Source organism: Zingiber officinale, chromosome 5A, assembly GCF_018446385.1.
Source record: "Zingiber officinale cultivar Zhangliang chromosome 5A, Zo_v1.1, whole genome shotgun sequence".
In the NCBI taxonomy this organism is placed as follows: Eukaryota; Viridiplantae; Streptophyta; class Magnoliopsida; order Zingiberales; family Zingiberaceae; genus Zingiber; species Zingiber officinale.
Window position 1 is genome coordinate 150,631,936 of NC_055994.1, and position 15,162 is coordinate 150,647,097.

The following is a 15,162-nucleotide window of genomic DNA, read 5'->3' on the forward strand; positions in this document are numbered from 1 at the left end:
CAATCTGGAAGGGTGCCTGATGCTTGCAATAGAGGTTCAGAAATCGAGGATCGTCAGTTGCACACGGGTGTAAAATCTCGATCTACTACGCTTTAAATTCCACTCGACTTCCAATCACCCTTCTTGCCCAACTTAACCGTGATTTACACCCTCTGAATATCTGTGGGGCCGGACCCAGGAGGCCGTTAAGGTAACGGTTCCATCTTTTTGCAAAGATTAAGAACAAGATTTAGATATGAATTCTTAGTTTAACTTTTGATATTAAGGAAGTTAACAATGATAAAATAAAATAAAATTTATTTAAATATAAATGATAATATAGTAGGAGATATAGTTTAATGGTATAGGAGGATGCATATAGTTACTTAGTTGTCATTTGTATATCAAACTTTGTTATTCATGTATAAAACTATACAAATTAACATAAAATCAACTAACTATTTATTTAATAAAATTACATGTAAACTTGTTATAGAATTCCACAACTAAAGGAGAATGGCTCTTTGTTTACATCAGATATTCTATCTTCTGCCTCTTCTAACATTAGTATTTCCCCAAGCCGTGTTGTCAAATTTAAGAGGTACAATTTGCTTAATGTATGACTGCCCCGGAAAGTTTCTTCTTTCCTTGGGGAGTTTTTGTAGTTCGGGCAACCAATAAGCAACATACTCCCCTTCCGGATCATAAGTCTTCGCCTGCAAGCGAAAAATGGAGGTGCTAAGTTCAGGTTTCTCGGAGACAGTAAGCAAAATACTTGACATGGATCATGACTATATCGGTATGTAAAACCTCGTTCGGAGATACTTACTTGCTTTGGGATACTGAAATACCGATCTTCCCTCGGGTCATTACCAACACCTGCACAACAAAGCACAATTGTTGACTTACAATGGAACAGTTAATCGACATTATGTCGCAAATGAGCTCAGTGAAATGCAATGAATTAGGACTCAAATCATAGTGTTGAAGCCTATTTAGTCTAGGGATTGAATTTATAGGGCGAAGTGCTGAAAGCTGTAACATACAAAGGACTTGTTTGAAACAATGAGGAGATTCAAGTGATTGTGTTATAGCTCGAAAAAGTTGGAAATACTTGCGCTTACCGGCTCCATAGGTCCAATTACCATAGTTTGAAGCTGGATCATAATCCAGCAAGCAGGACTCAAACCACTCGGCTCCCATGCGCCAATCGATGCCCATATCTCGAACAAGAAACGAACAAACAATCTGCAAAAGACAGTTTCAGTATTCTACTAGGACGCAATTTGTGTTGCCATGTTTAATTGCATTAACTCTCTTTATTTTCATTGGCCTTCGATTATCTCGGATGGACTCAAATACAAGTATCCGGCATGAGTATGAATCCAAATGTCATATATTTCTAGATAGCTATAACTAATCTATTACCTTGATAATTTAATTTTATATTATCCATTAATCTGATATAGTTTATTATCTTATGTGAGCTAGATTAGTTATATTTGTAGAAGAAAAGGCGGTCTGTGGGAAGTTAGTGAGGGAAATTAGCTTATGTACCTGGCGACCTCGGTTTGACATGAAACCAGTTGTGAATAACTCTTTCATGTTGGCATCAATAAGAGGATAGCTATCGAAAGACAATGTAATTATCGTTAGTTAACTTAAGTTGTTCTAAAGAATCAAAACCGACAAACAAAAACACAAGGAAACTAATTCTGAAATATAGTTAGTACCCAGTGTAGCCATCTCGCCATGATTCAAACATCAATTTGTCTTTGCTCCAATTTGACACCACATTTCTTGGACCCCCTGAATCATTGAAGAAAGGTCGTGCATTTAGTTGCCAGCATCAGTGGCAAGGAATAAGATGAATCAGGAAGTTTGCAAATCGAGTTTCTCCTTTTTGTTAGGAAACAAATAACCGGAATGTTATATAGCGAGTCGTTCTAAACCTCCAAGGGCACTTAAATATGCAAACGAATGAGAGATCTCTTACCTGAACTTCAAGTTCACAGTTAAACACAAACATGAATCCCTTGGACACTTCAAAAGAGGTTATTGGAATACATTCATGCGGTTCTGTTTTTCGTAAGAGTTTAATAAACTTCAAGCGTCACAAAATATAGAACAACGTTTGTACTTAATAGTTTAACAAATTCAAATTTTAGGATAGTGTCCATATATATAATGTACCGATAATGAGCTTCCGGATTTATATGTGATGAAACGCTAATTGAAGTAGATTACACTAGAGGAAACATGTACAAGTTCAATGAAAATCTTACAAAATTTGGTAACCAGAAATTCAGAAAAAGTAGAATTCAAACATGTACAAATCGATATAGTAAAAGCACAAAAGTTCAGTAACATGAAAAATTTAGATACTTACCGAGATGAAAAATGGAATTTCCATATTTTATGGATAGAAACCTGAAGTAGTCCCTCCATATTAATTCAAATAGAACCCTGAAATTGTAATAATCTGGTTAGTCCAAATACTGTTGTAGTCACTTTTAAGATTGTCGATAATGCAGAATTAAAACTTCAATTCGCCTCTAGTTGATCTGGTAAAGGAATAGAGTTATAGACAACGATCTACCAGTATGTTGACTCATTTGCTAGTCTCTGCTTCTCGTATCTCCTCACCTAATTGAAACAGCAGTAGTAGATTAAAGTTTAGACGATAAACCAGGATCAGTAGCTTCAATCAAATTAGACGGAGAGGCTTTTCACCTCCTCGTGTATGTATCGCGGAGAAATACTTCCTGAAGCAAGCCAAGGTGAGAACTTTGTCGAGTAGTCTGGCCCCAACATGCCATTCCTCGTTTCTTTGTAATCCTTTAACTGATCCTGTTTCATGGGAAATAACATAATAATCTTACCCACATTATATTTATAGGGAGAAGTTCTACAATTAGTCTAAGCGATGCTTTAACTTTTGGAAAACTTCTTCATATTTTTCATCTAAGTTCATCACAACCTACGGACAGATGTAACCAACTTCAACACATTCATCCAAGCATAAAAGATAAACAATCTGTCAATTATGTTGCTGACTAAACTAGAAAAGAGTGCAAAAAACTCCAAGATTGTTCTTAGAAAGCAAAAAGAATCAGTTAGTAGCGTGCCTTTTTCCAGAAGTACTCAAAAATTCTTCCTAGAGCTGCATTTTCACCTCCATGAAAACACATACCTTGTTCACACTGCATTTTAGGCAGAAAGACAATGTCACTTAGTAATTTATATCGGTCCGGTATCGCACCCGAACTAGGAGTAAATGATCACTTGGCCATAAGAATAACCTGAGGTACTGGAAGATGTGAGATTGGATATCAATATAGAATGATCACTCCATAATTTGGCATAAGATCATACATTCATCAAGAAAATCCATCGACATAGAATGAAATATTTGACATGCCTTTATCTCCTTCAATCCAAGTTGTTCAAGAATTGGAATAGTTCCCCATCCGCCTAATCCATCCAACAAACCATCTTCTGGAAGTGGCCCAAGTGATGGTGGCAACTTGAAACAATTCCTAAGTGTAGACTTTGATTCAACAGCCTGCAAAGCAATGTGTTACTAAAGAGTTGCAGGTTTCGGTAAAATTCCTTGATACTAAAAACTTAGGAACTGTAAATATATAGAACTGATGAAGTTACTTTTCGGAATTGTGTATAAACGTCTGGCAAGTTGTTCGCGGTGAATGGAAGATCGTCAATGTGGTACATGGTAGATCCCCATACTAGCACTAGTTTTGGATTGATAGCCCCCCTTTGGTTTGAAGATCCACCTTGAGGTAGAACCACCTCTTGCAGACCTTTGCGAACAAGCCTTTCGACAAGTAGCTCCTCACTGCATGTTTCTTTCTGAGCATAAACCTGAACATAGAATCAGCAAGCACCCCTATCAGTTTAACATGTTAGCAAAAATAAGTACAGCCCAGAATGAATCAGAGTTGAGCCTAAGCATCAAGGTATAATTTGTCCATCAAACACATCTAACACAGTGATGTTAATTAGATTAATCATGATTATGCTCATACTACATAGCCTGATAAAAAGCTTCATCAAAGAGTTCTTACTGAATGGGCGCTTAAAGTTTTCACAATTTGGGGAAGTATACTCTCAGGCTTTCCATACTGCACGAGAAGATTTAGCCCTCGCTTCATCATATTCTTCTTCAGATCCTCCAAGCATTCGATCAGGAACTGTGCTCTGATTGCTGCCAAACGGGCGAAATAGAACGATCGTGCAAATTTCTATTTTTTTTTTTTGAAAAAAAAATAGAATTCTTAGGAGCTACCTCCAGTCTTAGGGAAACCGAAGTAATGGGTGGTTCCAAAGTGGCGAGGATCCAGACAGTAAACAGGAAGGAGGCACTCCGACGCCGCCCACGCCCGCACTAGGGCTTCATTATCCAGCAACCGGAGGTCGTTCCTGAACCACATTACTGCGACGCCGCGGCCGCTGCGTTTCAGACCAGAGGAGGAGTGCCGCGCGAAGGCCGCCTCGGCGGCCGCGGCGACGTCGTCGGCAGCCAGTCCGGGGACCGCCGCGGCTCGGGGAGGAGAAGGGGTCGCGGTGGAGCTCATGGCGGGGCGGAGATCGCAGAGGGGAGGGATCGGAGCGGGGTTGGAGGGGAAAGGTCGGATCTTGGAGGAGGAGGAGGAGAAGGATCGAGAGTAGGAGGAGCAACGGAGGGGAAAAGCCATGACTCATCGAACTAGAGGGATTGGGAGAACCGAAAGAGACAGGCGGCCGGAGAGGGAAGCGTCGTCGTCGCGCCACGTCGGACGATTAGAAGACCCTTACGTGGCAAAATACGAACCAATTGGAAGGTCAGTAATTAAATTTTGATAATAATTTTATTAATTGATAAACCTATTAAATTATTTAATATATTGTTGAGCATTTTATTAATTTTATTTTTTTAAAAAAATTGAAGTTATATTAACAATCATTCTTAGTATTGTATAAGTTATATCGTCAGCTTTATTTTAATTCTAAATTTAGTATTTTTTTTAACTTTTAATTCTGGAAATAAATTTAAATCATCAATAATTAATATTAAAAAAATTCAACTACTATCAGTTTCATTTTCATCAAATTATTTATTTTTTAAATTGCATATTTTAAAATTGAATAAATTCATCTATTTCTTCTACATTTTGTATATCAAGAATAATATTTTCTAGTAGATATAATAATAAAAAAAGAAAAAAATAGGTCCCTAATATTTTATCAAAACAAAATTATTTAAAATTTTAAAAACAATACGTCTATTTATGCTTTGTATTTTCAATTTGATGTATTTTTAAGTTTGATATTATTACATGTATAACTATAATAAAATAACAAATAAATACTAATATTTATTTAGATTAATTAGAATGAACATCTATAAAAATGAATATTTAGAAAAATAATTGATTCAAATTAAAAAAAAAAAATATGTTCGAGTTGGTTCTAAACCGTTTCAGTAACAAATATTAGCAATAAGAAATAATAAACTATAGCAAAAATCAAATAGCTTGTAATTTGTTGACATTAAAATGAAAGAAGTTGGGAAGCATGAGAATGGATTCGACTTCAATAATTAATTAAAAAAAAAAAACAATACAAATAATATAAAAATATTAGGGCTCTTGGCCGAATGAAGTAGGGGACTTAAGCATCGACCTCCTTGAACCGGCTTTGAATCTAAAATTAAACAAATATCTTGAATATCAACTTCTAAATGGGTATAAACTATACTTCATATTTACTTTCATAGACGAATAATAAAAAAAAGGATAAAACCCGAATGCTTAAATTATAAAAAATATTAAAAATATAAACATAAATTACTTTTTTTTTAATATATGTATTAAACTCATTTATAATTATACATGAATAAATTATTTAGATTAATCTTAGTATTTAAATCTATCCAAGATAAAAAGAGATGATATGAAGACCGACACCGCCTTCATGACCATATGAGTAATTTGACATGGTCAATTTTTTTTTAAAAAATATCTCTCATTTGCATGTAACAATTTTTCTTTCTTCTCTCTTAAATTAAAATAATTTTTTCTCTCTCTTATTATTGCATGTAACAATCATTGTGGTACTGATGTTATAATGTTGTAGTAGTTATAGCTGCTATAATGGTACAGAAACTATTACAACGGTATAGAAGCTACTACAATTATGCATAAGTTATTATAACGGTACGGTAACTGCTATAATGATATAGTAGCTGCTCTATGTTGTAGCAATTACTACACAGTAACTGCTATAATATAGCAACGACTATGATATTATAGCTACTATACAGAAACTACTATAATATAACAGCTGCTACTATATTGTAGCAATTACTGTACCGTTGTAGTAGCTATTGCACCGTTGTAGTAGATACTATTTAGTAACAACTACAACGTTATAACATCTGTACCACAATGATTGTTTCATGCAATAATATGAAAGAGAAGAAATCATTTTATTTTAATTGAAGAGGAAAGAGAAAAATTATTACATACAAATGAGAGAGGAATTAAAAAAATAAATTTTTATCACATTAAATCGAGGAATTAAAAAAATAGATTTTGACCACATTAAATAACACACGTTAGATTTCACTCACGGTCGTGCAGGAGGCGTCGGACAACATATCATTTCTCTCTCTCTATATATATATATTTTAAATTTATTTTTCATTTTATAGCCTAGTAAGGAAAATTGGATATATCATTTGAAGGACTTAAGTATAATTTTATTTGAGAAACAAAAATAAGGAGTGTATTTATAATTTACCCCAACGAATTACATTAAAAAAATTATTTTCCAACCAAAAATCACACTATAGGTGTAACATAGAATAATTACTTCTAAACCCTACTTAATGGATCCTTAGCATTTAGGCATCACATTGTAAGACTGCTAATTGTGCGAACTCAAATGGCTGTGTAATTGGGGAATAAGTGCATCAACTTGTTCAAGGCTTCTGGCAAAAATCTTCGAGCAAACAAGTGACAAGGTCTTCTCGTTCCGTTCCATAAGCAAGGTTTCCTCGTCTCGACTTTCTGCAAAAAGAAATGAAGTTCATATTGTTGTTAGTTTTCATGTTTTGTAAGAATAATGAAATGGTGTTTCATAATCTGTATTTTGCTTTGATTTATATTAAGACTTTTAGAACTACTTGTCTGAAATAAAATGTAAAAAAAAAAATCAAAATATATAACATGACAAATGACTTAAGAAATGTAGATTCTGAAGTTTGTTGATGTTTTAAGATCCACAATGTATTAGTTCTTAACATGCATAATATTAACATGTTTCTATTGGCTTAAATGAATTGACTTGTAGATTGGTGGACACGATTACCAGACTAGTAAAAGGTCAAGAAAAGTTAGATCCATAGGCTATACATTATATGAATCTCAGGAAAATTTCTTCTTGAAGCAGATAAGTTAATCAACTAATTGTCAGCTTAAACTTCATATTTCTAGAAATGATGAAATGTGTTTCAGATGGATCATTGTCTTGTAAACATACCAAAGGAATTATATTGTTCTTAATGTGGAACCTGAGAACATAAAATAATACCGACTTTGTTGCAAACAATGAGCATAGTTTTTGTATCATTTTGTGATCAAAATGGAGGGAGAGCACAAGACTTGGAGTATGAAAAAGAAGCAAGAGTTGGGCATTCAAATAAATTATGTATAGTATTTACCTTCTCATCACTTGTGACATGGAAAGTCTCATCAATGGACTGCCGACGCAAGCAACATCAGAAACATTTAACACTGAAATTCCATGAAAGAAGGGGCAGAATAATCCAAGAGTAGAAAGGAAGAGCGCGTACTCTTAGCTTCTTAAGAAGCCCATATGTCACCTCCTTGGCTAGGTAGGATTTCGGATGCCACTTTCCTTCAGACCAATCCACGTGTGTCAGTGACCAATTTGCAATGCCAGTGGGATCAAACATCTGCGTAATAGAGACCAATGTTAGACTGGGTACCAAACTCTGTCATGGCACGGGTGCTGATCTAAGTGTTTGACATTGTTATCTCTAAATTTTTCTACATGTGATCAATATAGATATGAGTGACCACTCAAAAGTGTCAATGTCCAAATGTCAATATTTGACATGGGTACAGAGAGGACAGACGAGCCCAATAATCCAAGATAAAGATATACAAGCGAAAGCCAAATTTCCAGATAGATGGATACTTGCAATACAAATGTTGATGATGCTCACCGTGAACAGAGTTGGCAGGTAGTGTTCATAAGAGTAGCAATTGTGTCCTTCAAAACCTGGCTGCAAGTTTGAAAGATGTAACAGTGTGACTATTGTTACTACCTTTCTTTATCGTATCACATCATTCATACATAAAAATGGATATACATACAACAAACTTCCAAAGCAGCTATTTAAGTGACAGAACCAGGTAGCCAAGAACCTAAGACTAGAATTATCAAAATTGAACAAAAATATAAACTTTAAAAGCATGTACTTGCTATTAATTTCATAAGTCACAAATAATAACAACTGAAATGAAAGTCGTGAAGTGGCTACTATGGATGAGTGGTCCAAACATAGCTTATTTTGCCTAAAAGAACAATCAAATTACCTATCTATGCAAGCAAGCAAACAGAATGTTTGTAAAGCTTCTCATAATAGATAGGCTACATCAAAATGGTTTTGTCAAATTTAGAGTGAAGAAAAAAGTTGAGATTTATTGGTCATTGCAAAGTTGACTTCTATAGTTGTGTTTCATTGTTTGAAGTGTGGTTGAAAGATTCTCACGATCTTTGGAGTGATAGAACTCGAAACAAATGGCAAAAGTATTGATTTAACCACAGCATAAAACAAAAACTTAAATCATATCTTGATCTATCAAATAAAATGACTAATCTAGTTTACCAGAGCTTCACCAAACAAGTAACAACTACACGTGACCCCATTTCATGAAAGCAATTTTCTGCCTACTATGCCACCATTGAGGGCATTAACCCCATATAAAAAGCAGAAATAGAGAGGTAGGCAACTTAAACCTTGCAATAGAATCTGAACTTTGTGAAATAAAGGTTGTCTGCCATCATTATTAATGCGTGTTGACGCTTCATTGAGAACCACTGCAATATGGGTAAGACTCAGCAAGTCATAACAAAATTTTTTTTGTAAATGTAATAAATACGCACACATAAATATATATGTAAATTTTCAGATTTAATATATATGATTACTAGGAAAAGACCAGGTGCAAAATTAGCATTGGACTACAATAGTCCACTTGCTCTCCTTCCCTTCTTATTAAGAAATAATTCACTTTCATTTGTTGCAACTTGTGAATGAAAAATAAGCTTACTTGTGAACCCTTTTTGAAGTCCCGGTGCTCAATCTCAGGCATCATATGCTCACTATATCTACCATTACCATGTGGGCCAGGATCAAAAAAGCTGTAACAATATCAAACAATATACCAAAGTATAGTGAATCAGTGTGTCAAAATCAGAGGAGGTCATAACATCATGGTAAGCCAATATTTATGAATATAATTTATATATTGGTTTCTAACAGTGCAAAATTTGGCAGTCTCAACTTGTTACATGATAAACAGTACTAAAATACTAAAATAGTTAAGTGGAGAAAATCTCAGTAAATCCTTTTGCATCTGAACCATACTTGTCAATGAAGCTGACATTTGTTCCCATCAGATACTTGTACACATAATCAAAGTCATGTAACGGAATGCAACTGCCAAAAAGGATGTCAGTATGCACTTAACACTAGTTGAATAGGACTGTGAAATTAGTTCAGAATTCAACCACCTGTCAGAAAGCAAAATAAAATGTTGATTATCAGGGTCTTGAAGTGCATATGCCAGGAGCCTTTTTTCTGCCTCAACCATAGATATTTTACCCCATAAAACCTGGATGCACGCACATATACTCATTTAAAATATTACCTGAGGGTAAAAATTTGCTAAAATGTGAAGAGAAATTGTATCCATAATAAATGCAGACTTTTTTTAGCAGTTGACAGATCATAGTTTATAATTATATTAATGAATAGAAACAAGGTTATCCTTTGATATGAAAGGTGAAAATCTTAATTTTAAGAGTTTCCATTAGGTAAAAAACAAAAAGGAACTTTCCTGATGACAAAAGATCAAGTTTAGGGATTCACTCAAAAAGTAGGCTATATCCTTCAAAGTTCCAGTTGGCAGTCCAAGGAAAGTGAATCACTTATGAGACTGAATAAATGGATTACAGCCTTTCAGCATATTAGCTAATAGCGACAATTATAACCCAAGTTTCGACATAGAAAATGCACCAAAGTTACAGTTTAGATACATTTTCTTCCACAAAAATTCTATGACTTTCATATAAGATTTCAAAACACTTACATAATTGGTATGCACAGACTCATTGTATTGCGAAGTGTGGAATATGAAGACATATGGAGTGCATACATAATTGATATTAAAGATAATAAAAATATTTATATTGATAAAAATGACTAACATTCATGCTATAAAGTATATTTTACTTATCTACGTGTCCAATTCATACTTTGACCTAGAAAAAAATTAAACATATACTTGAAAACACACGAAACTTAATAACAAATATTAATCAATAATGTGATATTGATCATATATAAAAAGTACACATGTAATCAGTATCCAAAGAGTTTCACTTGCAAAACAAAGTGTTTAAATTTCACACTTAAGATATACAAGCTACAAGATAGGTAGGTAGCTTAAGGTTTTAAGAAGATTGGGTTCAACCTAAATTGAATCCAAACACCAAATAATTTCATTAAGAAAAACAAAACTAAAAATGTAGATTGCATATGCCATCTGCAGCAATATGTGGTCCTTAAAAGATCTTCAAAATATCAGTTTCAGCTGCATATGGAGCCCGAGCAGTGACTTTTTTCCAAATCATGCTTTTGTCAATGGTATCAGTGAAGTTTCTCACATGGAATTTGTATAATATAATTGCAGCTATTAACATTTGCACATACATAACAGGTGGTCCTTTTGATGTAGCTACTCTACGCTCAAGCTGATCATCTAGATAAAGGTTTTATCAGGATAGTAAACATCATTTCAGGCATTATGATGATCATCTTACTTGAAGGGATGTGTATTAAACATTGGCATGTCACCTACTTAGATTACAAGCATTAGACAAGTTATCAAAATTATTTGGATTTATATCTTTATGCTGTATTCGATTGTAACTCAAGTGCATGAAAAACATCAAGCTAGAAACCTTTGCACTCTGAATATCTTTGCCAGAAAAGAATGAGCTTGCATGTCCAAATTTCTGTTGTGATGAATGAACATATATGGAAAATCTCCCTTGGTGGCCCTGTGGAGAAGATTTAGCCATAAGTAGTAAAATATATTTTTTCCTGTCGCCAATTTTTAACAGTTATATGTCATCTTAGATTGTCTAGCATAAGAATGTGAAGCAATGTAAATGAACCAAACATGCATATGCTAGCTTGATATTCGGTAGTAAGAGCTTGTTTATGTTTCATTTACTATTAAGAATGAAATAAAAACTTTACGATATTTTTAACTTGTGTGCACAGTTTGTTAACATTCACCAACAAAGTTTGCAAATAGCTTAGACTAGTTTACAAGGTCATTATAGCTTATTTATTAACCACTTAGCTCGCTTATGCAAATGGAAAAAAAATATGGATGTGAAATGTATAACACATAGTGTTTGTGTCGACAGATATATGAAATACTTATATCTGTAATACTACTTGCATGTATTCCTTGATACTCTAAAAATTCTAAGGATCTAAATTAACTATAATGTGAAGCACGCTATAAAAAAGATAAATTGCATTTATGAATAACATTTTAGCTAATTTTCACAACCTTGTCTCTAGTGGAGAGTGATGAGATTTTAGTTATACATTCTTGAAGATAAAATTTTGAGTTTAACTCAAACTTCTTTTTTCTGATAACAAGCTTGAATGTACTTGAGCATGGTTCTACTAAGCTCAGCTCCTTTGAGTCCTTACAAATTAGGGCCTGGCTTTCGAGCAACAAAGAACCAAATACCATCATAAGCAAAACTTGTAAGAGGTCAACAGGTGGTTGGACACTAAATGGTTCAGAAAGAAAAAAATTGTCAATGGAATGCAGAGATGGAAAAAAGCATGCCAACAAAATGTACAAACAAATTAATGCAAGTGCAGAGAGACGATACACAAGGTAAATTGGTGGAATAAGACTGAATCACAAAGGGATAATTTCATCCAATACATGATAAATTACCATATTTTGTATTAGAGCTTGCCCACTTAACGTATTAGCATTTTACTATCTTAATTCAGGTTGGAACTTGAAAGTGTTTTATTAAGCATATATATTGTAGGACACTATCTACAAAATACTGATTCCCATTTCTTTGAGAGAAACAACAAGGGATTTGTGTCATGGAAGCTGTTGATCAAATTAACAACTCATTTGGCTTACATAAAAAATAACTGCTTTAACAATTGACCATATGTCTAAAGTAAGACACAGGGTTTAATATGTAAATTTTCAATGGGTCTAATTCCAGTTTTAAAAAATGGCATTTTATCCCATATCCTCCACAGATTTGGTATTTACAAGAAACGAAGAACATGTATGACACATTAAAAATGTCAGCTTATTACCGGCTCATCTCTTCTCCACAATGTAGATGCATTGTTGACAACATATCACCAAAAAAAAAAGATGGCTATTAACAATCTTTCATTTTCTTATTTTCAGATGAGCCATTATTTCATTCATATGAATAAATAGGCACTATTTCTACACCATGAAAAATTGAATCAACTAAAGTAAAGATCGTTGGAAAAAAATGAACTAAATAATACCCACATAGATTTCAGTTAATCACTTTAACAAAAAATGGAGAGGTAAAAAAGACACATCATCTATGTTTTCGTCTTGCAAAATGGGAAAAACTATAGCGCATCACCGGTCCAGGAAAAGGCAGATTAAAATTAGAGATAATATACCTGAAAAAATTTCTCCCAAAGTCTTTCTAAGGGCAATGGACCAGGCGTCAAGAACATGAAAGCAATCTTGGGATTCTTTGGTTGACGTAATGGCATAGAGAGTATATTCCTAAAGACAACATGGGCGACAAGCTCCTCGTCAGAGAGTTCCCGTGCTACAGGGGGCATCCAATCCTCTGCGTACCACCTAGGAGGGTGGACATATGCACTGATCAAGTAGACAAAAACCAAACATAATAAGATGATTATCCATTTAGGTAGCCTTGCAGTGGGTCTTGTGCGTGTCACTGGCATAAGATGCCTCCCATTGCCTAGCTGCCATGACACTTTCATCTTCTTCTCATTAGAACAGTCTGACTATAATTATTCCTTTGTTAACCAGAGCATCAATAACATTTGCATCTGGAAGAATCAACAAAAAGCCATACTCTACTGAAGAGCTTTAAGTTATCACCTTCTCACCATTCACTGCAAGCAAAATGCAAGCATCCTTTGCATGTCAAATTACTGAATTATAAGTATTTGCTGCAGGAAAGAAGCAAAAAAATGGGTTCCACGCCTAAATTTTAACTATCAAACCTCACCCAACGCATATCAGAGACAATTGAATAAGATAAAGGATGCCATCATAGGCCAAAGATTAAAACTTAAGAAAAGAGATAAAAAAAAAGGTCCTTGTTTTATACTTCCAAATCCATTTTTATAAAGCTATACATCATTATATTGCGTATAGGGCACCTTAAGGAAGTATACAGCTAAACTTGAACTCAATGATGAACGAAAAGTGTCGGTTATTAAATGAAAGGAATCAATAGACACAGTGCGTATACATTTTCCCCATCGATTCTTTCGGTTTCACGACCTCACCAGCACTGTTTACAATAAATTCCTATAAAAGTTAATTAAACCGGCAGCCAATGAGAGAATCTCGATGAAGTCACATCTACCGGCGGTTTCCGGGCACCAAGCTCAAAAACTTTAATCGCAATCCAAGTTAATAAGACACTAAGGCGAAACACAAGCATGGTTTCGGGAAGCGATTATACAAGCAACTACCGAAGACGCCACAGAAGAAGCGAGCCTTCGCCGGTTCCAATCATTCCTTGCCCTAGACCTCCAAATACAATCCTCCGATCGGCAACGAATCGAAATCAAATGAAACCGAACAAAAAAAGTAACGGAATCAAATGGAAGCACCAAAGAAAAATCCAAAGCGCAAACCTTTTATCAAAAAACACGAGGAATTACCACGGAAGAAGGTGAAGCGATCGCAGCTAAACTAATTCCGCAAACCGCAAGGGAATCGGGACAAGCACAGATCCAACGAAGGCCACAAGAGTAGCGAGGAAGAAGGCGATTAGAAGAGGTAATTAATTATAGGTCGAAGATAATTACTCTTTAATATTATTATATTTATTTAATAATTTCTTGACCTCTAATGTCTTTAGTTATTTTGCCTTTTTTTTTTAAATAAAAGACTCTGTTAGTTCCTATAAAATAACACATTTGCTGTTAGTTCGACATTATTATCTCCCATTAAATCCAGATCGATTAGTTAATTATATGAATATGATAAATAAGACCGTTAACAAGTCGAGTCGAGCCGAGCCGAGCCGAGCCGAACCGAGCTGAGTCGAGCTTTAAATTGTTCAAATTTATTTGATAAGGTAACCAAGCTGAATCAAGTCGAGCTTAAAACGAACCAAGCTTTTGAAATGATTATTTAATCTTGGCTTGATTTTTTTTTATGAGCTTGAGATTGTTTGAAGTTTGGCTTAAGTTTTATTTGTTTAGATGTTATCAAACTCTCAATTCAAGTTTGGTTCGAGCTTGATTTGAGCTTAGTTCGTTTAGATATTATCGAGTTCTAAATTCAAGCTTGTTTGATTGTTTAAAACTTTTAGTTGTTTGATTGATTATTAAATTTGATAATTTAAATTTATTTGTTTATTCTATTTTATTTTATTATTTATTTAATATATTGAAAAGAATTTTATTAATGAATATGATTTATAAACATTGTTCGTGAGCTGAATATATATGTGTTCAAGCTTATTTGTTTAGTTTAACGAGTTGTTCAAGTTTGCTTAATAAACTCTTACCAAGCTGAACACCAAATTTATTCACGAACGCTTAATTCATTTATA

The 15,162-nt window shown here is 34.1% G+C and overlaps 2 protein-coding genes across 2 annotated transcripts; both read right to left on the reverse strand.

Annotated features, from left to right (window-relative positions):
• Positions 1-375: 375 nt before the first annotated feature.
• LOC121982467 (cryptochrome DASH, chloroplastic/mitochondrial-like) lies at positions 376-4,693 on the reverse strand. The gene is made up of 13 exons (XM_042535547.1): positions 4,286-4,693; positions 4,065-4,204; positions 3,643-3,861; positions 3,401-3,544; positions 3,108-3,182; positions 2,713-2,829; positions 2,579-2,625; positions 2,369-2,445; positions 1,713-1,788; positions 1,537-1,606; positions 1,104-1,227; positions 809-858; positions 376-695 (listed from the first exon to the last, which is right to left on the reverse strand). The coding sequence occupies exons 1-13, from the start codon at positions 4,572-4,574 to the stop codon at positions 522-524; spliced, it is 1,602 nt and encodes a 533-aa protein (XP_042391481.1). The 5' UTR covers positions 4,575-4,693; the 3' UTR covers positions 376-521.
• Positions 4,694-6,742: 2,049 nt separating this feature from the next.
• On the reverse strand, positions 6,743-14,374 carry LOC121982468 (glycosyltransferase BC10-like). The gene is made up of 11 exons (XM_042535548.1): positions 14,237-14,374; positions 13,016-13,483; positions 11,257-11,355; positions 9,805-9,905; positions 9,659-9,730; positions 9,342-9,432; positions 9,028-9,108; positions 8,231-8,290; positions 7,835-7,957; positions 7,703-7,741; positions 6,743-7,049 (listed from the first exon to the last, which is right to left on the reverse strand). Exons 2-11 carry the CDS (start codon positions 13,346-13,348, stop codon positions 6,921-6,923), a joined length of 1,128 nt encoding a protein of 375 aa, XP_042391482.1. The 5' UTR covers positions 13,349-13,483; positions 14,237-14,374; the 3' UTR covers positions 6,743-6,920.
• Between the last annotated feature and the right edge of the window lie 788 nt (positions 14,375-15,162).

Bases quoted from the DNA above. Each gene is read 5' to 3' on its own strand.
- LOC121982467 (XM_042535547.1), bottom strand. From the start codon at position 4,574: ATGAGCTCCACCGCGACCCCTTCTCCTCCCCGAGCCGCGGCGGTCCCC. The intron at 4,205-4,285 runs GTAGCTCCTAAG...CCCGTTTGGCAG, and splicing joins CGGTTTCCCTAAGACTGGAG to CAATCAGAGCACAGTTCCTG. The intron at 3,862-4,064 runs GTAAGAACTCTT...TTCTATGTTCAG, and splicing joins AAACTTTAAGCGCCCATTCA to GTTTATGCTCAGAAAGAAAC.
- LOC121982468 (XM_042535548.1), bottom strand. From the start codon at position 13,348: ATGAAAGTGTCATGGCAGCTAGGCAATGGGAGGCATCTTATGCCAGTG. The intron at 11,356-13,015 runs GTATATTATCTC...TCTTCTCCACAG, and splicing joins TTTGGGAGAAATTTTTTCAG to GGCCACCAAGGGAGATTTTC. The intron at 7,958-8,230 runs GTGAGCATCATC...TCTATTACGCAG, and splicing joins ACCTGCCAACTCTGTTCACG to ATGTTTGATCCCACTGGCAT.